A 22,572-nucleotide genomic window follows, 5' to 3' on the forward strand; every position below is an offset into this window, starting at 1 on the left:
TGATATTACTGAAGCCTGGAAACAGATACATAAACATTCACTCCGATATGCTGAAAACTGCTACGTTAATGTTTCTTTGTGCATTGTGTGTCGAATAATGTAAATGGCATAACAATCTGAGAAATTCGAAAAGGTTAATGTGTATTGTTTAACTTTTTTTAATCATAAACAGTCTATTGCTGCAAAATATTGCTGTATTGACTCCTCAAGTTCAACTGTTTTTCTTACCTCAGCTCGCATTCAAGTGCTGCGCTGCTCGGTTTCTGTGGACAATAAATCCCGCCTCCTTCGATTTGATTGGATATATCAAACATTTTGACATTGGCGAGCGCTTTTACACCACTGAGACTGATCATTTTCTGGCTAAATAGATTCGAGTTTTTCCCCTCAAGTGGCCGCGCTGGCCATTTGTAGTCTGGGCTGACAGAAGGATATAGACTGGGCTACGTAAATTTACTATTATTCATTCTTCATATATATTTACGTAGCAACGGGCCGGCCCACTTTGTCCAGCAGCCCACCGGGGAAACGCCCGGTGCTCCCGATGGCCAGTCCGCCCCTGCTTTGGGATGAATTAGAGCGGAGACTGCGAGCCAGGCCTTCTCGTCCAACATGAGTGCCTGACCTCACAAATGTGCTTCTAGAAGAATGGTCAAAAATTCCCACAAACACACTCCTAAACCTTGTGGAAAGAGTTCAGCAAATATTAACATCATAAAGCCGTTCCGAGAATATTGATCTAAGAATGTTTTCTCTCAATGTTATGAGAATGTTACGAGAATATTACGATAACATTCATCAAGTATAAACTACATCGTAAGGACATTCTATAAAAATTGTACTCAGAACGTTTCATGATAACATTATGAAAACATTCAACAAATACTAATACCATTACAAGGACATTATAATTATTTTTCTAAGAAGGTTTTCTCTCAGTATTATGAAAACGTACAAATAATGTCATAAGGACCTTCCATGTTGTTCTAAGAACTTTTATGAGAACATTATGAGAACGCATATAAACTATTAATAACATTAAAAGAACATTCCATAAACATTATTATAGTGTTCTCGTGTAGTGTGTCGAAACTCTGAAGTTAAACTGAAGAAAACACCAAGTTAAACCGTCGCCATTGAAGACAGTCGTAGTAAGGTTGATCATTCACTGTCACACTTTTTCATTAACATGTAGCGGTGAAAACTAAAATACAACAGCATTGCTGTAAGCTTGTAAACAAACTTATCAAACATCAACTTTTTAACAAAATTATTTCTGATATACAATCTTTAACACATCAAAAGTCACATAAGTTAACTTACGGCATTGCCTCTATGATGCTTTATAGTGGATGCAAGTGGATAGATAGCAAGAGCACACCATGGGTGATTCTCAATTTCGCTTCTCCGTCATCCATCTTATGACCCGGAAACCGACTGAGCTCAGCCATCTTGGAGGACATCTCAACTCTCTAATTGCACCGCGAGGAGGAGAGGATCGAGGAGTGAGGAGGCTTCCTGAGGAGTCATGAGCGAGGATACACAGGTGTGTTTTATCGACTAAATGTGACACACGTATAAATTCTCCTCCCCCTTCACATCTTGCCACAGTTTATTAATTATTATGTTTACATGTACAAGACACAAAATGTATGTCAAATAGCAACAACATTAGGACAGTTGCAGCATTATATCAAAGCACAAGAAAATTAAATAAAATTAAACAAACTGTAATACTATTGTCATAATTCCAGCCTGTGTTTCCCTGTCTTGTGAGGACTCTTTTGTTATTTCCTGTCTTGTCATGTTTTGTAGTCTTTTGTAGTTTTTCATGTTGATTAGTCTTCCAAGATGTTTCCCATTTACCACACCCCCTCCTTGTTATCTTGTTAAGCTTGTCTGCCTGTGTGTATATATATGCTTGTGGTTCACTTGTTTTTTGTTGGTCGTTGTTAGCTGTTAACCTGTTCGTGTCTTGATTCTTGAGTTCCCGGATGTCACTGTTTTATTTATGGAATAGTTTAATTAAAGTTGTGTTTGCAAGTGGATTCCATCTCTCTGCTTCATCTCTCAGCATTCGTAACAGAACGACCGACCTAACAACATGAATCCAGCAGCACAGATCATGCGTCTCCGACAGGGTGACCGCCTGATCGAGGAATATGTGAAGGACTTTATTGATTTGGCATATAAGACAACCATGGATGAGGTATGCCTCATGATCTTTTTCCGAGGGGGGCTATCAGAGCCACTCAGCTCGTATATGCCACTATGGCATCCGGACTGGTCGTTGAAATATTATATAGACATTGCCTTGCAACAGAGTGGCTCTGCTTTCACAGTGATCTGCAGATCTGCATTTGCCACGCAGGAGGATCGTAACATTCCCACTACATCTCCCAAGCCTATGTCTTCGGACAAGATGGCTGCCAGTCCAGAGTCTCATCCCATCATGGCTACCAGTCCACAGTCTTATTCCGTCATAGCCACTGACCAGCGTCCCGAGACGGCTCCAGCCACTGACCTGCATCCTGATACGGCTCCAGCAACTGACCAGCGTCCAGAGATGGCTCCAGCCACTGAGCAGAGTCCAGAGATGGCTCCAGCCACTGAGCAGCGTCCAGAGATGGCTCCAGCCACTGAGCAGCGTCCAGAGATGGCTCCAGCCACTGAGCAGCGTCCAGAGATGGCTCCAGCCACTGAGCAGCGTCCAGAGATGGCTCCAGCCACTGAGCAGCGTCCAGAGATGGCTCCAGCCACTGAGCAGCGTCCAGAGATGGCTCCAGCCACTGAGCAGCGTCCAGAGATGGCTCCAGCCACTGAGCAGCGTCCAGAGATGGCTCCAGCCACTGAGCAGCGTCCAGAGATGGCTCCAGCCACTGAGCAGCGTCCAGAGATGGCTCCAGCCACTGAGCAGCGTCCAGAGATGGCTCCAGCCACTGAGCAGCGTCCAGAGATGGCTCCAGCCACTGAGCAGCATCCAGAGATGGCTCCAGCCACTGAGCAGCGTCCAGAGATGGCTCCAGCCACTGAGCAGCGTCCAGAGATGGCTCCAGCCACTGAGCAGCGTCCAGAGATGGCTCCAGCCACTGAGCAGCGTCCAGAGATGGCTCCAGCCACTGAGCAGCGTCCAGAGATGGCTCCAGCCACTGACCAGCGTCCAGAGATGGCTCCAGCCACTGAGCAGCGTCCAGAGATGGCTCCAGCCACTGACCAGCGTCCAGAGATGGCTCCAGCCACTGACCAGCGTCCAGAGATGGCTCCAGCCACTGACCAGCGTCCAGAGATGGCTCCAGCCACTGACCAGCGTCCAGAGATGGCTCCAGCCACTGACCAGCGTCCAGAGAGGACTCCGCCTCCTGTCACGGGTCCAGAGAGGACTCCGCCTCCTGTTAGGAGTCCAGAGAGGACTCCGTCTCCTGTCCCTCCTATCCTTGCTCCAGAGTCTGTAGTGCCTCCTGAGAAGATTTTGAGAGGGGGCTACCCATCCATGGAGGCTGGCCCTGAAGGGTCTGTGCTGCTATGGTTCCCTGAACTGCCTGAGCCTCCGTGGCTCCCTGAACTGCCCGAGCCTCCGCGGCTCCCTGAGCTGCCCGCGCCACCATTAGGGGTGTAACGATTCATCTACTACATCGATGCATCGATTTATTTTCCTATGATCTAACTACATCGATCTGTGCTCGGCAAGTTGGCCTTCCGGACGACATATATCGATCTAACATCGTTTTAAAAGGTAATCAATCGATTGTATCGATAATAGGAAATAACGCATTGGATTTTAACACGTCAGACTTTATATGGATGTTTTTTCTTAGCACTTTTAATGATAAAGGCGTTAAACGTTACTCGATTCAGTCTGCCTATCTGTGACATCATCGCAACGCACCAGCAGCAGCGAGCGCTAAGAAAACAAAACAAAGCATGGCGGATGGCAGAGGAGAAGCCAATGAGCGAGAAATGATCAAGCCACCTGGAGAAAGGGCTACCTGTACTTTCAACCCTTGCTTGTTACCTGTGCATTCCTGGCACCAGTGTGCCAGCAGAGCGAGTTTTTAATACTGCTGGCGACATAGTGAACGCACAGAGAAGTGTTCTGCGGTCAGATCATGTTGATATTTTTGAAAAATAAATCTGTAGTCATTGAAGGGTAGTTGGTTACATTTTATCTTTTGTTAAATATTGTTTGTTTATTAAACTGAGAGTAGTAGCAGGTTCAGACAGTTTATTCAACCTGAAGAAATGTTGGTTGCACTTTATTTTTGATATTAATATTGTATTTGTATTATTTTAATGTTGAAAAACAACAGCAAAAGTAGCAGGTAAACCTACTATTAATTAAACCTGAAGAGAAGTTAGTTGCACTTTATTTTTGATATTAATATTGTAATATTTGTATGTTGGAAAACAAAAGCAGAAGTAGCAGGTTAACCTGTTGAAATGTTGGTTGGTTGCACTTACTGTGCTTTTATTGAAAATTTATTGAATATTTAAAATGAGAGCAGAAAAGGTTAACTTCCTTTTAATTCAACCTAAACTGTTGGTTGCACTTTATTCAAATAAAATTTGAATGCATTTGCCATTAATTGTTGTTTACTTGTTTGATTATATCCATAATTAATTGATACCTGATTCCCTTACAAGAAACAAAAGAAATCTAGGAAACTTCACCTGCACTGACCAGTATCCAGATATTTATTTCAGTCACACAATTTTTGGCTAAAAAGTTACTGAATCGATTTCAAGTCACTGAATCGTTTTGGATCGTATCGTTCTAAATGAACCAATATCGTCCTTGAATCGTATCGACAACCTCAAATCGTGATACGAATCGAATCGTTGTTAAAATGAATCGTTACACCCCTAGCCACCATGGTCCCCTGAGCTGCCTGTAGTGCCATGGTCCTCCGAAATGCCTGTACCGCCATGGCCCCCTGATCTGCCTGTACCGCCATGGCCCCCTGAACTGCCTGTACCGCCATGGCCACCTGAACTGCCTGTACCGCCATGGTCCCCTGAACCGCCTGTACCGCCATGGTCCCCTGAACCTCCTGCACTGCAGTGGCCGCCCACGCTTCGCGGTCCAGGTCCGCCCACGTTCCACGGTCCAGGTCCTCCCAAGCTCCACGGTCCAGGTCCTCCCATGCTCAACGGTCCAGGTCCTCCCATGCTCAACGGTCCAGGTCCGCCCATGCTCCCAGGCCCGTCTCTGCCAGGTCTGGGTCCAAGTCATGTCCCCCTGCACGGGCCTGGCCCACCATCCATCCCCTTGTTCTGCCTCCGTTCCACCACCCTCCTAGACTGTTTCCTGTGGAGTGTCTGGAATCCGCTCCTTAAGTGGGGGGCTCTGTCATAATTCCAGCCTGTGTTTCCCTGTCTTGTGAGGACTCTTTTGTTATTTCCTGTCTTGTCATGTTTTGTAGTCTTTTGTAGTTTTTCATGTTGATTAGTCTTCCCAGATGTTTCCCATTCATCACACCCCCTCCTTGTTATCTTGTTAAGCTTGTCTGCCTGTGTGTATATATATATGCTTGTGGTTCACTTGTCTTTTGTCGTCGTTGTTAGCTGTTAACCTGTTCGTGTCTTGATTCTTGAGTTCCCGGATGTCACTGTTTTATTTATGGAATAGTTTAATTAAAGTTGTGTTTGCAAGTGGATTCCATCTCTCTGCTTCATCTCTCAGCATTCGTAACAACTATACAACAAATAAAAAGCAGTTAATAACTGGGAATAATTAATTGTTAATAATAACTGGTAATATGAAGAAATGTAGGCTACGGACAAATATGGTATTTTGTAGAGGTTGAAACTATTACAATATAAATTATTATCTCTAATGTAGCTAAATCTATCGGTGTAGATTCGCGAGGAAAGGAGGCGAGGAAAGGAAATGAGGATGCACAAATAAGAATTGAGAAGCACCCAGTGGTTCCATGCAGAACCGGGAAGGACTAACAGGAAGTGACTAAACAGGCAGTGGCATCATCACATGACATAAATAATATTACTTTTTAGAAACTATTTTTTAAAACTGAAAAGTAATTATTAACTTCTCATTTTCTCAGTAATTATTAACATCTCATCTTCTCACTTCTCATGCATTAACAAAAATATTTAAAGAATATATTTGAAAATTAAAATCCTTAAAGGACAACACATCATTTAAAGAACATTTTGTTAGTGAAAGTTATGGGAACGTTCCCTGTTAGCTGGGATGAAGTATCATTACGATTAAGGAATCTGCAGGGTCCATGAACAAAATGTGATGTGATTTTATCTCATGCAAATCACAGTGGTATTGTAAAGGTGACAAAGACTAGCACATAAAAACATGCATTCGTTTAGTTGTGAATTATTTAGTGTTTACCAAAGGACATTGCATATGGTTTATCACTGTGACATCTGGCAGTGTGTGAGTTTTATTGTCACAATGTTCTACTTTTTACCTCAGCTACTTAAGAGTTGCTATAGCTGAAATACACTATATTGCCAAAAGTTTTGGGACGCCTGCCTTTACATGCACATTATCTTTAATGACATCCCATTCTTAATCCGTATAGGGTTTAATACGGAGTTGGCCCACCCTTTGCAGCTATAACAGCTTCAACTCTTCTGGGAAGGCTTTCCACAAGGTTTAGGAATGTATTTATGGGATTTTTTGACCGTTCTTCTTGAATCGCATTTGTGAGGTCAGGCACTGATGTTGGACGAGAAGGGCTGGCTCGCAGTCTCCGCTCTAATTCATCCCAAAGGCGTTCTATTGGGTTGAGGTCAGGACTCTGTGCAGGTCAGTCAAGTTCATCCACACCTAACTAACTTATGCATGTCTTTATGGACTTTGCTTTGTACACTGGCGCTCAGTCATGTTGGAACAGGAAGGGGCAATCCCCAAGTTTGGGAGCATGAAATTATCCTAAATGTCTTGGTATGCTGAAGAATTAATAAACCACTAAATTCCACTAAATCCACTAAACTTTACACATGGCACAATGCTGTCAGGAAAGTACTGTTCTCCTGGCAACAGCCAAACCCAGAATCGTCCAGTGGATTGCCAGAAAGAGAAGCCTGATTTGTCACTCCAGCTGTTCGGCCATGGAAATCCATTCCATGAAGCTCTCTACGCACTGTTCTTGAGCTAATCTGAAGGCCACACCAAGTTTGGAGGTCTGCTGCTATTAGACTGTAGACTGCAGAAAGTTGGCGACTTCTGCGCACTGTGCGCCTCAGCATGCGCTCAGCACTCAGCCACGAAATGGTAGGCCATGTAAAATCACAGAACGTGACCCTCTGTGATTTTATGTGGCCTACCACTTCGTGGCTGAGTTGCTGTTGTTCCTAATTGCTTCCACTGTGTTATAATACCACTAACAGTTGACCGTAGAATATTTAGTAGTGAGGAAATTTCATGAATGGATTTATTGCACAGGTGCCAACCTATCACGGTACCACCCTTGAATTTACTGAGCTCCTGAGAGTGACCTATTCACAAATGATCGTAGAAGAAGTCTGCATGCCTAGGTACTTGATTTTATACACCTTTGGCCATGGAAGTGATTGGCACACCTGAATTCAATGATTTGGAGGGGTGTCCCAATAGTTTTGGCAATATAGTGTAGTTGAATGTGGAACTTGCGATGCCTATAGGTTAAAGGGTAACTAAACCCTAAACCAACTTTTTTTAGTTAATGATCTGTAATACTGGGGCTTTATTAATGCTGTTCATTGATTCGAGTAAATGTTTTGACATTTGAGTATAAAGTGTTTTAATTCTATAAAATATGGTGTAAAACCGCCAAAGTGCTGCCCTCTTAAGGTTGAACGGTGGCTACTGCAGTTGAATTTTCCTATTGGACGTTGTGGTACATCGTGACGTAGGATGGTACCTCCAACGGCTCACTATCCGCGCCCCTAGCACGAGCTCACCACGCCCTCAGAAATGTTTCCCCCAATCACACGATGAGAACGGCTTCACTCCAGTATGAACTGTCATATTACATGAAGTAGAAACATTATGAATGAAACTGACTTGACACTTGCTTTAACATTGTATTGAAGAAAATACGGTTAAATAATGCAGTTGTCAGTACACGTCAGGCTTTTCTTGCGATATTATAGAGATTGCTAATGTGTCGTCATCATGACGTATTCCCAGTGGTAAACGCAAAGCATTTTGGGAATCCGCGGCACAAACGGGCGCCGCTCGCCAGACTTCTTTGCATGGAGGGAAGAACGCAGTGTTCAAGATGCCGTCTACCTGCTGTGTTATAAACTACAATAGTCGTTCTCACGATAGAAGTGGCATAAAGCTTAAGAACGGGATATACAAATAAGTAAACACTTTGCAGTTTGAATGATGTCCTGTATGAACAAAATGACGGAGTATATTTGTATGTGTCCACTGTTCGATTGCGCCCGCTCCCCCCTCTCTCAGGCCGGCTATACACTGCAAGTGTGGCGTTTCTGTTGTGTGTCAGGTGCGTGGCGTTTTCTGTGTCTGCACTCCAGAAGCATGTCTGACGCGGCGATGCTGCGGCCAGGTGACGTAGTGGAAGGCCTATACTTCATGTTAAACGCTTCCAACACGCTTGCGTGTCGCGTGAAATATAGGCGTCTGTTCTATTTCTAGCATGCACAAGTGTGCACGCTCTAACCTGTTAACATGGGAGCCGAAATAAAAACGGACACGCCACGCTTGCAGTGTGTAGCCGGCCTCACTCACACACACACGCACGCAGGTTTGTTGAATTCTGACTGTATGCAGATAGATGAGAGAGAGAGCGAGGAGTGTGGTGCTTAAAACTTAGCATAATTTTGAACGGACGACAGTTTTCTGCCCCACTTTTACAATCTCCAGGTCCTAGACCCATCCATCTGTAAAAAAGACTGCAGCGACTTGAATTCTGAAAACTTTGTGTGTGTGTGTGTGTGTGTGTGTGTACGCAGTAACAACACTTAATGTCATGTAGTTGTATATATATATATATGGGTGCTGGAAGTTGGGCAACAGTTTGACGTCCCTTGAACAGTCACTCAGCTCGTAAGGATCCAGTCATTTGATTCCCTTTTTCTCATCAGATCTCGTCTTTGCATGGTCCGTCTTTGTATGGTCCGACAATGTTTTCTTTAGCCCGCTGCATTTTGTATGATTATATTCTGTTTTTCTCTCTAATGTTTAATTATTTTAATGCCAGAACACTAGCCTGCTATGCCAGGCCATGTAAACGGGCCAAACGTACCCATAATTCTTTGCATTCTGATGACGTTGCCACCCAATTGGTCACATGTCTTAGTGATCTCTATTGTCGCCCGTCATGTGTACAGATCATTTTCATACATGAGACGCGCTTTCAAACCCTGACACGCAAGTGGTTGCCGCGGACGCAGATAGATTAGGTCGGTTCTCTTGCGCGGCTGCTTCACTAGCATTGTCTGCATCGGGAGTTAACGCAGTTTGAGCCAGTGGCTCGCATTGATAAGGCTCCGGGTTTGTGTCTACAGACAATCCACCCTCCTCCACTTCAGGTGAAGGTAGGAGAAATGACCGCTCTGTTGCAAAGCTGGCGTCACTCCAGTCATTCTCCATCTCTGCGACTCGCGAGTCAGACAGCTGTCAATCAACCCGTCACTGCGGGTCTCAGGTGCACGCCCTCCGCTCAGTCCCGCCCTCGGTTTGTCCCCTCTGTCTCCGCTGGGCTCTGCCCACTTTTCCAGCAATCACACAAACTAATATATACCACAAATTCAATGTACAGTTTTGGATAAAAGCATCTGCTGAGTTAATAACTTTATTTTTGCTTATTGATGTCTTGTTGAATATAAAAAAAAAGATTAAAAAAAAACATAAAACATAAAGTGCCCATCAAATGGTTTGAGGAGCATAGTTTTCTTTCCTGGGATATCAAAGGACTTGTCATAAACGAATGCCAAAAGCCTTTTCATTTAACGGTAAGTGACATTATTTGCTAATTGCTAATGCTAGTCAGAAGTAGATGGTATTGAGGGAGGGACTTCCCCTACAGAGTATTTGATTGGACATATTTATTTATTTCAAAATTTACCAATATTTTGGTCAATTTCTGCTAAAAAAGGAAAGACTGTACATGTTAAATCTAATCAGTTAATTTAACTTTTAGAAGTACACTACACTATACATGTTCTTAAAGCTAACAGCTAATTTTTTATTATTATTTCATAAAGTCTAGCACAATACATACGTCTGCCAGTTTTGCTTGGTCTCATCCCTTTCCTGCTAACATCTGGAATTAACATGGACATTTTACTTAGACTTTTCTGGACTGAAATGTGGTAATTAAGTGTCATTAATTGACATGCCCCCCAGCATGTAATTACAGACAGAGAGAGGGCAGCAGCAAAAAGAGAAACAGCTTTAAATTACTCATTCATGTGTGCAGTGAAAAGTTAGCCGTCTTGTAAGAAGCATAGATTTACATAGGTCATTCTCAATTACTCTGGAATGATCTTTGGTAATGGCGCTGGTTTCATTTCTTTCCAGAAGACTGTGAGGTGAGCACAATTACATCTGCCATTTAACCTCCTAGCCCTCGATTTACAGTTGACCCTGTCATGACAGACACCAATCAAAATAAAAAACGATGAGCATCAGTTATTACGACAGGCAGAATTTCTGCAAGGCCTGCGGCTAATTGTTTGAACCGAGACCGTTTGAGTGAGATTAAAGTAATGATTTGCATAGCAGTTGGTTTGACATGACTGATCATGCCAAAACTTTTTGGAAAGTTTTTTTTTTACATTTATTTATTTGTTCAAATATACACATTTATTTTGTGGTATTTTAATTATTACTCCAGTTTTTAGTGTCTTGGGTCCTTCAGAAATCATTCTAAAATGCTGATTTAGTGCTCAATAAACATTCCTTATTATTGTGTTGGAAGAAATGTGTGCTGCTTAACATTTTTGTGGACACTTTGTGTGATACATTTTGGGGGGATTCTTTGATGAATAGAAAGTTCAAAATAACAGAATTTATTTTAAACAAATAATTTGATAGATTAAAAATGTACACTCACCTAAAGGATTATTAGGAACACCTGTTCAATTTCTCATTAATGCAATTATCTAATCAACCAATCACTTGGCAGTTGCTTCAATGCATTTAGGGGTGTGGTCCTGGTCAAGACAATATCCTGAACTCCAAACTGAATGTCAGAATGGGAAAGAAAGGTGATTTAAGCAATTTTGAGCGTGGCATGGTTGTTGGTGCAAGACGGGCCGGTCTGAGTATTTCACAATCTGCTCAGTTACTGGGATTTTCACGCACAACCATTTCTAGGGTTTACAAAGAATGGTGTGAAAAGGGAAAAACATCCAGTATGCGGCAGTCCTGTGGGCGAAAATGCCTTGTTGATGCTAGAGGTCAGAGGAGAATGGGCCGACTGATTCAAGCTGATAGAAGAGCAACTTTGACTGAAATAACCACTCGTTACAACCGAGGTATGCAGCAAAGCATTTGTGAAGCCACAACACGCACAACCTTTAGGCGGATGGGCTACAACAGCAGAAGACCCCACCGGGTACCACTCATCTCCACTACAAACAGGAAAAAGAGGCTACAATTTGCACAAGCTCACCAAAATTGGACAGTTGAAGACTGGAAAAATGTTGCCTGGTCTGATGAGTCTCGATTTCTGTTGAGACATTCAGATGGTAGAATTTGGCGTAAACAGAATGAGAACATGGATCCATCATGCCTTGTTACCACTGTGCAGGCTGGTGGTGGTGGTTTAATGGTGTGGGGGATGTTTTCTTGGCACACTTTAGGCCCCTTAGTGCCAATTGGGCATTGTTTAAATGCCACGGCCTACCTGAGCATTGTTTCTGACCATGTCCATCCCTTTATGACCACCATGTACCCATCCTCTGATGGCTACTTCCAGCAGGATAATGCACCATGTCACAAAGCTCGAATCATTTCAAATTGGTTTCTTGAACATGACAATGAGTTCACTGTACTAAAATGGCCCCCACAGTCACCAGATCTCAACCCAATAGAGCATCTTTGGGATGTGGTGGAACGGGAGCTTCATGCCCTGGATGTGCATCCCACAAATCTCCATCAACTGCAAGATGCTATCCATTCAATATGGGCCAACATTTCTAAAGAATGCTTTCAGCACCTTGTTGAATCAATGCCACGTAGAATTAAGGCAGTTCTGAAGGCGAAAGGGGGTCAAACACAGTATTAGTATGGTGTTCCTAATAATCCTTTAGGTGAGTGTATGTCATATTATTAGTTTCAAAACTTTTGACCATGATCAGACTTTGTTGAATAAAATAAGCCCAAACTTTTGAACGGTATACTTGCAAACAAAATTATTTAACCACCCTGACCCACAAGACATTCTGGTTTTGTGAACAAAAACACTTAGAAAGAGTATACGTTTATTTAATTTATTTAGTCATTCTGAGAAAGTTGAGTTCTGAGTTCAAATTTAAAAAAAACATAATTTGGTAACACTCACACTATTAATTGCTTATTATAATGCATATTAATAGGATATTGGCTGTTTATTAGTACTTATAAAGCACATATTAATGCCTTATTCTTCATGACTATATTCTACATCCCTTAATCCCAATTCCGACCCAATAGCTAAATTTAACAACTAATAAGCAATAATTAGTTTATTAAGGCAAAAGTGATAGTTTAGTAAGAACTGGCCCTAATCTAAAGTGTGACCTAAAAATCTAATTAGCTCAAAAGTCAATTTTTATAGAGAATCCTTTACTCTTTATAACCTCAAATAAATGTTTCCTGTAAGTGCTTACAAGCTTCTGACACTCTCTACTGGATCCTTGGGCCATTCCTTGTGTGCAAAAGCTTCCAGCTCTTAGATATTCTTTGGTTTCTATGCTGCCATTGCTTTCTTCAAATCTTACCAAAGATTTTGGTATTAGAGTGTTAGCAGATATTAAGCAGACAGCCTACAAATACTCTAATGAGAGTTAGTTGACATTTAGTTGTGAAGCTACTTATAGTCAACAGAATGTTCAAAGGGGACCATCAAAATAAAGTTATCAAGATTTTTAAGGAAATTTAAATCTGGAGACTAAGCAGGCCACTCAAGTTTCCAGGACCAATCCCTGAGCAAGCTTTAGTAGATTTGGATGTAGCTATACTTGGGATCATTGTCCTGCTGGGAAGTCTAATGATCCAGTAAAGCTTCAGTTTTTAAACTGAAACCATCACTATCTTTGCCAAAATGTCCTAACAATTCAAAGAATACATGACGCTGGTCACATGGTCAAAATGTACCCTTCCTGCTCCAGCAAAGCACCCCTATAACAAGACTGACTCCCCTCCATGTTTGACACTGTATGGTGTTCTAAATAAAGGTTTCCGAGTGATATCAGATTGTGTACGTGTTTTTACTTACCCTGTAACTACATGAAACAAGAGGGTAACAAACACACCTTTAATTAACAGCCCTCAGATTCATACTTACCCTGTAACTACATGGATATTTACCTCTTAATTAAAAAATAATTACAGTATAAATAATTTGTAAATTTTCCTGGTAGTTACCCCTTTATTCCCCAAATATTACATATTGTTCTCTTATACCTACACGTACATTATAGTACTTTATAGTAACACTATAATTACCGAAAGTTACCCTGAAAATTTGTTTTACTTACGCAGTACTTTCCGTAAGTGTTAACACTAAAGTGTTACCAAAAAATCATATAACTCAAAAATATTATATTATATATTGACATTCTTACTTCAAAATCTGCTAAGGGGTAATTAAATGTAAAAAGTAATGTAAAAACAAAATTGTATCAAGTTTTAATAATTGCCTTAATCTTTTAAATAAGATGATTCAAACTACATTTAATAAAAATCACCTGTCAAGTTAATAATATATATTACAAAATTAACCAATGTATACTTGTGTATAAAGCGATGACGCCTTCAAAATGACATGGATTTGAAAACAGATGGATTGTAAGGTTAGTCGGCAGGTATTCAGTGAAGTGATTTACTCCCATGAGTGTGTTATCTTGATGTTTATAATTCTAATATTCCAACCAACAGCCAGCCTAAGTTTTTGACAGAGGTGAGAACGTGCTTTGAGAGGTACACTATGGGCGAATTCAAAATGGCGTTTTTGTACCCTTGAAGGGCACTTCGGAAAGGGGACGCCATTTGTTGGGGCGTTCCAAACAAAAAGTTATCAACTGAATCCCTTCACGAAGGGCCCTTCCACAAGTCCATTAGCGAAGGGAACATAATGGTCACTTCAAGGAAGTAATTTAATCGTTTATGGTCATGTGACCCAGGATGACGAATCCATTCATTTTAATCTAGATGTGGCGGGAGAGTTGGCGTTAAAGTATAAACAGAATAATTCAAGTTTTTTTGTTTTGTTGTGATATATTACACACATTTTCATCATGCATTTTGTAATAAGTTTAAAAAAGTTTGATAAGTAAGAAATGTGTTTAATGCTTCATTTTTAATGCTTTATTTATAAAGTTCAGGAACACACATACACATAAAGTATATATATATATATATATATATATATATATATATATATATATATATATATATATATATATATATATATATATATATATATATATATATATATATAATTAGTGTATAGTAATAAGATATTCCTGTTGTCGCTGCCAAGCTTTTTAGTGGTAACAATCCATGCGTAGCTAATACGGAAATTAGTCTTTCATTGCTCCCTTTGCCAAATGCGTTCCAAATGGCTTCATTATGACAAACAAGTGCCCTGCTCCCTCTAAAGTCCCCACTCCAAGTGCTCTCCCCTTCAGAGTGAGTTGGGCATAGGAATGTTCACTTCCGATTGGAATTTTATATACAGTATGTTTGATTTTCGGGTAATTATAAAACGTGCTGGATATGTTCTAAATGGGTTTTTTTGGTGCGTACTTCATTATACTTCCATCCATCCATCCATCTTCTTCCGCTTATCCGGGGCCGGGTCGCGGGGGCAGCAGTCTAAGCCGAGATGCCCAGACTTCCCTCTCCCTAGACACTTCCTCCAGCTCTTCCGGGGGGACACCGAGGCGTTCCAAGGCCAGCCGGGAGACATAGTCCCTCCAGCGTGTCCTCGGTCTTCCCCGGGGCCTCCTCCCGGTTGGACATGCCCGAAACACCTTCCCGGGAAGGCGTTCAGGAGGCATCCGGAACAGATGCCCGAGCCACCTCAGCTGACCCCTCTCGATGTGGAGGAGCAGCGGCTCTACTCCGAGTTCCTCCCGAGTGACTGAGCTCCTCACCCTATCTCTAAGGGAGCGCCCAGCCACCCTGCGGAGAAAGCTCATTTCGGCCGCCTGTATCCGGGATCTTGTCCTTTCGGTCATGACCCAAAGCTCATGACCATAGGTGAGAGTAGGAACGTAGATTGACCGGTAAATCGAGAGCTTCGCCTTACGGCTTAGCTCTTTCTTCACCACGACAGACCGGTACATCGACCGCATTACTGCAGAAGCTGCACCGATCCGTCTGTCAATCTCCCGTTCCATCCTCCCCTCACTCGTGAACAAGACCCCTAGATACTTAAACTCCTCCACTTGGGGCAGGAACTCTCCACCAATATTATTACCAATTCATTATACTTCATTTATGGAATAAAGTTTATTTCGTAGCTTAAATAAATTACATGTTACTCAGAGACTGACAGGTTTGGCTTGTCAGCTGTCGTAAATTAATTGACTTTTGAAAGTCCATTTTTTCCAGGAAAGGAGTGATTTTGATTAATTTGATTAACAAATTGTATCCCGTTTTAAAAAATAGTGAAAATAACTTTTTAAAACTGTTGTTCCACTATCACCCCTTAGCAGATTTTGATACTGTACACAATCAGGCCTAATAATGTGTTGGTCCCCTTTTTTCACCTGTCGAGGCATGCACTCCACAAGACCCCTGAAGGTGTGCTGTATCTGGCACCAAGATGTTAGCAGCAGATCAAGTCTTTTAAGTTGCGAGGTGGGGCCTCCATGGATCGGACTTGTTTGTTCAGCACATCCCACAGATGCTCGATTGGATTGAGATCTGGGGAATTTGGAGGCCAAGTCAACACCTCAAACTCGTTGTTGTGCTCCTCAAACCTCCTCAATTTTTGCTTTGTGGCAGGGCGCATTATCCTGCTGAAAGAGGCCACAGTCACTAGAGATTTCCATGAAAGGGTGTACATGGTTTGCAACAATGCTTAGGTAGGTGGTACATGTCAAACTAGCATCCAGGTGGATGGCAGGAACCAAGATTTCCCAGCAGAACATTGCCAAAGCATCACACTGCCTCCGCCGGCTTGCCTTCTTCCTATAGTGCATCCTGGTGCCAGGTGTTCCCCAGGTAAGCAACGCACCTGGCCATCCACGTGATGTAAAAGAAAACGTGATTCATTAGACCAGGCCACCTTCTTCCATTGCTCCATGGTCCAGTTCTGATGCTCACATGCCCACTGTTGGTGCTTTCGGTGGTGGACAGGGGTCAGCATGGACACCCTGACTGGTCTGCGGCTATGCAAGCCCATACGCAACAAACTGTGATGCACTGTGTATTCTGCAGCCTGGTCTCATTGCGAAAATGTACCTCTGGCAACGTTTTTGCAAACCCCAAAATACGTACCAATATGTACATATCACTGCAGTTTCAAAGTGATATGTCCACTGGGTGCCGCCAAAAGCTTCGTTTTTTTCCCGGAACAGATGAGCGTCAATCTGACGTTTTGTGACATTGTTTTTTTAACGTACACCTACACTAAACCCTAAACCTAACCGATAGTGTTAACAAAAGCAAATGTGACAAAAATACAATAGTAACCATGTCTTGTTAGCTTGTGTGCTTATCCTCAATAAACCCGTCTCCAGCATGTTGCCCCCGGTCCCTCGAATATTCTGATCTATTATGACCTCCGAGCTGTAAAACTGCCAGAATAATAATAATAATACGCTGTTTGTTAATTGGCCAGAGGAGAACTGGCACCCCAACTGAGCCTGGTTTCTCCCAAGGTTTATTTTTCTCCATTAGGTCACCTAATGGGGTTTTGGTTTCCTTGCCACTGTTGCCTCTGGCTTGGCGTGCTCAGTTGGGGACACTAAATTTTTCAACTAAACATCGAAATACATCTAAATAATAAACTAAATTAACCATTTAAACTAAATTACTGATCAAATTATTGATCTAAAGCCCACACTGTCACTGTATGATACTTGAAATTTTTCCAGAATGGCTATACAGCTGAATAAAATTATGCTGCATTATTTTCCTGTTTAACACTGTAAAGCTGCTTTGAAACAATCTACATTGTTAAAAGCGCTATATAAATAAAGTTGACTTGACTTGACTTGTGTGAACTCATCTTTGAGCTCTTTTATCATGACTTGTCTTTCACGGGATTCGTACCTGAGCTTTCATTATCAAGTACAAATCTGTACCAGCTGAGCTACTGAGCAAACTTATTTTATAAAAAAAGCCGAGCATATGGAGCAGATTAAGTGACGCAAACTCCAAAATGTATTCATTTACATGGGAAAAAAAAAAAACGATAAAAAGTGCTTGCTGTTTTACTGCCTCTAGTGTTCATTTCACTTTGAAACTGCAGAGATATGTACTTATTGGTACGTATTTTGGCGGTTTGCAAAAACGTTGCCAGAGGTACATTTTCACAATGAGACTAGGTTGGTATTCTGACACCTTTCTATCAGAACCAGTATTAACTTCTTGAGTAATTTGAGCTACAGTAGCTTGTCTGTTTGATCGGACTACACAGGCCAGCCTTCGCTCTCCATGTACATCAATGAGCCTTGGCTGCCTATGACCCTATCGCCGGTTCTCCACTGTTCCTTCCTTGGACCACTTTTGACAGGCATCTAGCCATCACAATTTGGCCCTAGTCAAACTCGCTCAAATCCTTACCCTTGCCCATTTTTCCTGCTTCTAATGCATCAACTTTGAGGACAAAATGTTGCCTAATATAGCCCACCCGCTAACAGGTGCCGTGATGAAGAGATAATCAGTGTTATTCACTTCACCTGTCAGTAGTCATAATGATATGCCTGATCGGTGTATATGTAAGGTGATGAAAGTTAATAGTAACAGTGGACTAAAGGTCAGTAGTCTTGATGAACTTAGATCGCTATAATAATCATCTCATGAAGCACAGGTTGCGAGTGGAGCTCATGTGACCATCCTTCACACCTGGAGTAAAGAAGTCAAGCAAATTGAAGTGCAGGTTGCCTTCACACTACGACAGGCTCCAATCACACAAACACCTCCCACACGCAAGCCAATCAATTCTCATGCCTCATAGCACCTCCCACACAAGTGTTCCCACACCAACCACGCAAATGTTGCACCCTGATAACCGTAAGAGGGAGAGATAGACGGAGAGAAAGAAGGAGAGAGAGACAGGTGGACAGACACAGTTATATTTATTCACAGCTGTTTTCTCTGAAAACAAATTAAAGTACCCCATGTGAACTTAAATTGCAATGTCTTTAGGATGTCAAATATTAAAAAAAGATACTCAACGAAAGGTAGTCTTTTTTTCTCAGGCTTTTTAGCCACACTTTTCTATAAAGTATATGACTGGGGCTATCAAGCTCCAAAATTACAAAAACACCATAAAAGTATAATTTTATTATGTTAGTTTTGTCATTTTGGAACTCAACAGCTTGATTGACATAAATCCTAAAACCAGGATATTCTTCAGAAAGGAACAATGTGAGGATGTGTAAATGGGTAAACAATTTTTTTTTTAGGTGAACTATCTCTTGAGGTTCACATAGGAAATACTTTTAGAGCTGTGATAACTCCTGTACCTTGTGTCTTATCTTCCCATTACTTTGCAAATGAAGGGATCAATTGTTAACGATTATGGTTGATTGACCAGGATATCTCAAAATGAATCTGCTTGATTTTCTTGTCCAACACCACAGTCTCTATTCTACATAGAAGGGTTTATAAAAGGCTGTGTGACGGCAGAAGATAAAGAAAGAATTCATAGAAGAATGATGATGAAAGTGGAAAGGGAAACAAACACAGCAAACTAAAAAGAAAATGGCCTTGAGACAGGTATTGGTACATAGTGTTTACAACATAATCCTTGTCAAAGTACTGGTGCTGAAACACTTCCAGAAAGTTATATGAAGCTGTAAGTTATATAAAGAGTTATATAAAGTCTGTCTAAAAAGACACCAGCAGCAGATTTTATCAATGACTTTCAACTTTCCACCATCAATTACATTCAGATTCACACTTGTGGGTCTACTTTGACATCCAAAGAGTACAGGTGCATGGGCTGATGCCATAATGCGAGGACTGAAATGGGCAGCATACCTAACATGTAAATAAATATGGCTTACAAATTGCATGTTTGGTTTTTCCACCAGACCACCAAATAGGCAGACATCTCTTACTGTCTTTGTCTGTGTAACTGACTTTAAAATAATGTATCACCAAATTTAGAATGAATGTCAATTTAAAAAGTTCAAATAGAATAATTTAATAATTAAAATAAAAAAACAACATATTTCCCTCCTTTTTTGTAGAACAATTTCTGTAATTCTAAGAAAAAGCATGCTCAAAAATAGCATGTAGTAGGCCTATATGTATATGCTTAAACACTTTCCATGTGTGTACTGTGCATGTCTGTGTAAGTGTGTGTGAATGCATTTGTGCGTGTGTGTGCACGTCACAGCTGGGTATATAAGAGCCTCTCTCCCTCCTTCCTGAGAATACCCACTTTCATTCTCCTCCAAGCTCTCAAAACAGAATAAGGTAAGAGATCATATCTATCTATCTATCTATCTATCTATCTATCTATCTATCTATCTATCTATCTATCTATCTATCTATCTATCTATCTATCTATCTATCTATCTATCTATCTATCTAATCATCTCTTTAACCTCTCACAAGGATTTAACATTCTATTAATATTTTTTCGATGAAAATAGAAATATTTATAGAAATATAAAACATTCGAATCACAGATGGCAACAATTGTAAAACAGTGCTTGATAACTAACTTCTGTCTTTTTTCCTTTACATTAATAATAGCTACAATAGCAATCTGTTACATCCAAAACGAAATTTTCCCTGTTATTTTCTGTTACAGACAAATTAATTTGATTATTGATTACTTAATCAAATTCGAGGATAAATTAGATTTTCTTCTAGAAAAACTAAATAAAGTGCATTAAATAAACAACTGAAATTAAATAAGAATGTAATTGAATAATAATAACTAAAAATATTTAGAAACAAAAGTATAACACTAAGAATAAATAAGCACATACAGCTAATATTAACAATAATAAATGAATAATACATTAAAAAAAAATTATAGTAATATGAACAGAATATGATGTCTTACTTAAGAGATTTCTTTTAACATGTTCTCCTCCTCTCATTCACATTTGCAGGATGAACAGCGGGGTGTGCATGTGTGTGATCCTGGCTGCGCTTTCCGCCTCCTGTTTGGGTCGGCCCCGCTCTTCTTCCTCTGAGACTGATGATAGCCCTCTCCCCTCGCAGGTGGACACCAGTTTAAGCGGACACCCCCGGGTCGTCCGCTCCAGCAGCCTCACCCTCAAACAGCAGCCAGCAGGCGACACAGACACCCGTGCCAATCTCAGCGAACTGCTGGCCAAACTCATCTCTAAAAAAGGTGAGAGACACTTCAACGGCCAAATACACAACAAACAACGATCCTCAATGATAGGAAGAAAGCAATTATCTTAAAGACCAAAAAATAGCTTCAACAAATGTTTAATGTTCTCAGTGGATAGACCAGGACAGGAACATAAAATGAGTAAAACAGCAAATTCTGCAGAACAAAAAAGCTGTAAGGAGTAGAAGCACACAAACTTTGTTTATTTCCTTCTCTTGTGCTCTTCCTTTCCTATACTCTTTTGTGCTTTTTATTCATCTCAATGTATGTCCTTGAGTATGATTTTTTTTTTTTTAATTTGACTTCATTGAGGACATCTGAAAACTAGCCATAAAAATGCAGATTTTTCTTAGTCCTTTTACAGTATATAAGTGTTTAAAAATGTAAAAATACAAATTGGAGTCTTCTTACACAACATTTAGAGCAAGTCATTTTCAACAGCAACAAGAAGGGAAAATAACAAACAAGTAGGTAAAATCATTACATGAAATTACAGGTTTTCAGGTTATGAAAGAAAAACCTTTGTCACGCACTATACAGTAGCTCCGGGTTAGCGTTGCTTGGCATTGATAAACATAAACACAGCCGAGTGAAGCATGTTTATGCCCGAGGTGTACGAGGGGCGAATATTTTTGGGTCAGGTGTGCACCATTAAATTGCATAACTACTCATTAGGGTGTAACCTTTTCAAAGGGTATAACTATTATCCTTCCTAATCGCAGGAACAAGGAATTTCACATCTGAACATGTAGCGCAGTGTGGTATTTTTTTAAATAAACATTTAATTGTTAACAGCGCCTGTAATGTGTGTTTGTATGTGAATCAAATATTTTATAAAGTGGCCAAATGTCCCCATAAAAGCCTGAAATTACAAAATGGGGTGCACTCAATAAATATTGTTTAAAAATGCAGAAGGGTCTTCTGTAAGGGTTAGAATTAATGTCATTCATTAGTTTCAATATCAGATAATATCATTAGCCAAGTATACAAAAAAGTAAACGGAAAGTCTGAATCACAAAACAATGGTATTCAGTGTTTGATCCCATTATGACAGCCCTAGTTTCTCCGTGCACCTAGTTTCTCAATAAGGTCAGCTCTCTCTCTCTTTTAATAATTGTGAGTAGGAGGTGCAAGTTTCACACATGTCAAAACAAGTCTACAACTTGTACAAATGTCAACAAAATTATAGTTTGTAGTGTGTAAAAAGTCTCCCATCTGTTGCAAACAGTATCACACCCTTAAAAACAAATGCTGTATATAGCTGACACACACAATAGCATGCCACTCTGGACACAATTTCCAATCACTGTTAAAATGAATTGTTGCTCTGCAAGTATTACAATTCATAGCAGGCCAAGAGGATATTGACTCTTCAAATTCCACTTTGACACATCTACCAAAATGGTTATTTTTAGAGTTATGTTAGAAAGCAGAGTCTATATGAGACAGATGGGCAGAACAATGATTGTATAGCATAGGGGTTTGAGTAGAACTAGATCCAGGCATGAGGTGAGAAAAAAACACTGTTTTCTACTCTTTAACTTGTCTTGATATATCATCTCACTTTACTGGTTATTTAAGATGTTAAGAGACATAATTTCTTTCTTTCTCTCCTAGGCTCTGTTCGTCGCAACTCCTCCATGAACAGCAGAGCAAACAGCATTAACCACCGGATAAAAGATCGGGATTATGTGGGATGGATGGATTTTGGCCGCCGGAGTGCTGAGGAATATGAATACTCATCATAAAATCCATATATACCATCTGGTTCCTCATCTACAAATAAAGAGTATATTTATTACTACTATTGTTATTATTATTCTAATGTACATTTGTTAAGAAACCAGTATAATACAGAATAGACATATGCTGAATTTTG

General features: G+C 40.7%; 1 protein-coding gene across 1 annotated transcript; it reads left to right on the forward strand.

The window, feature by feature from the left end:
• Nucleotides 1–20,446: 20,446 nt before the first annotated feature.
• LOC307134498 (cholecystokinin-like) lies at nucleotides 20,447–22,441 on the forward strand (the record flags this gene model as incomplete). The annotated part of the gene is made up of 2 exons (XM_079830293.1): nucleotides 20,447–20,690; nucleotides 22,311–22,441. 2 exons carry the CDS (start codon nucleotides 20,447–20,449, stop codon nucleotides 22,439–22,441), a joined length of 375 nt encoding a protein of 124 aa, XP_079686419.1.
• Nucleotides 22,442–22,572: the final 131 nt, after the last annotated feature.

The sequence above is a fragment of the Gobio gobio genome (assembly GCF_949357685.1).
Source record: "Gobio gobio genome assembly, chromosome: 11".
In the NCBI taxonomy this organism is placed as follows: Eukaryota; Metazoa; Chordata; class Actinopteri; order Cypriniformes; family Gobionidae; genus Gobio; species Gobio gobio.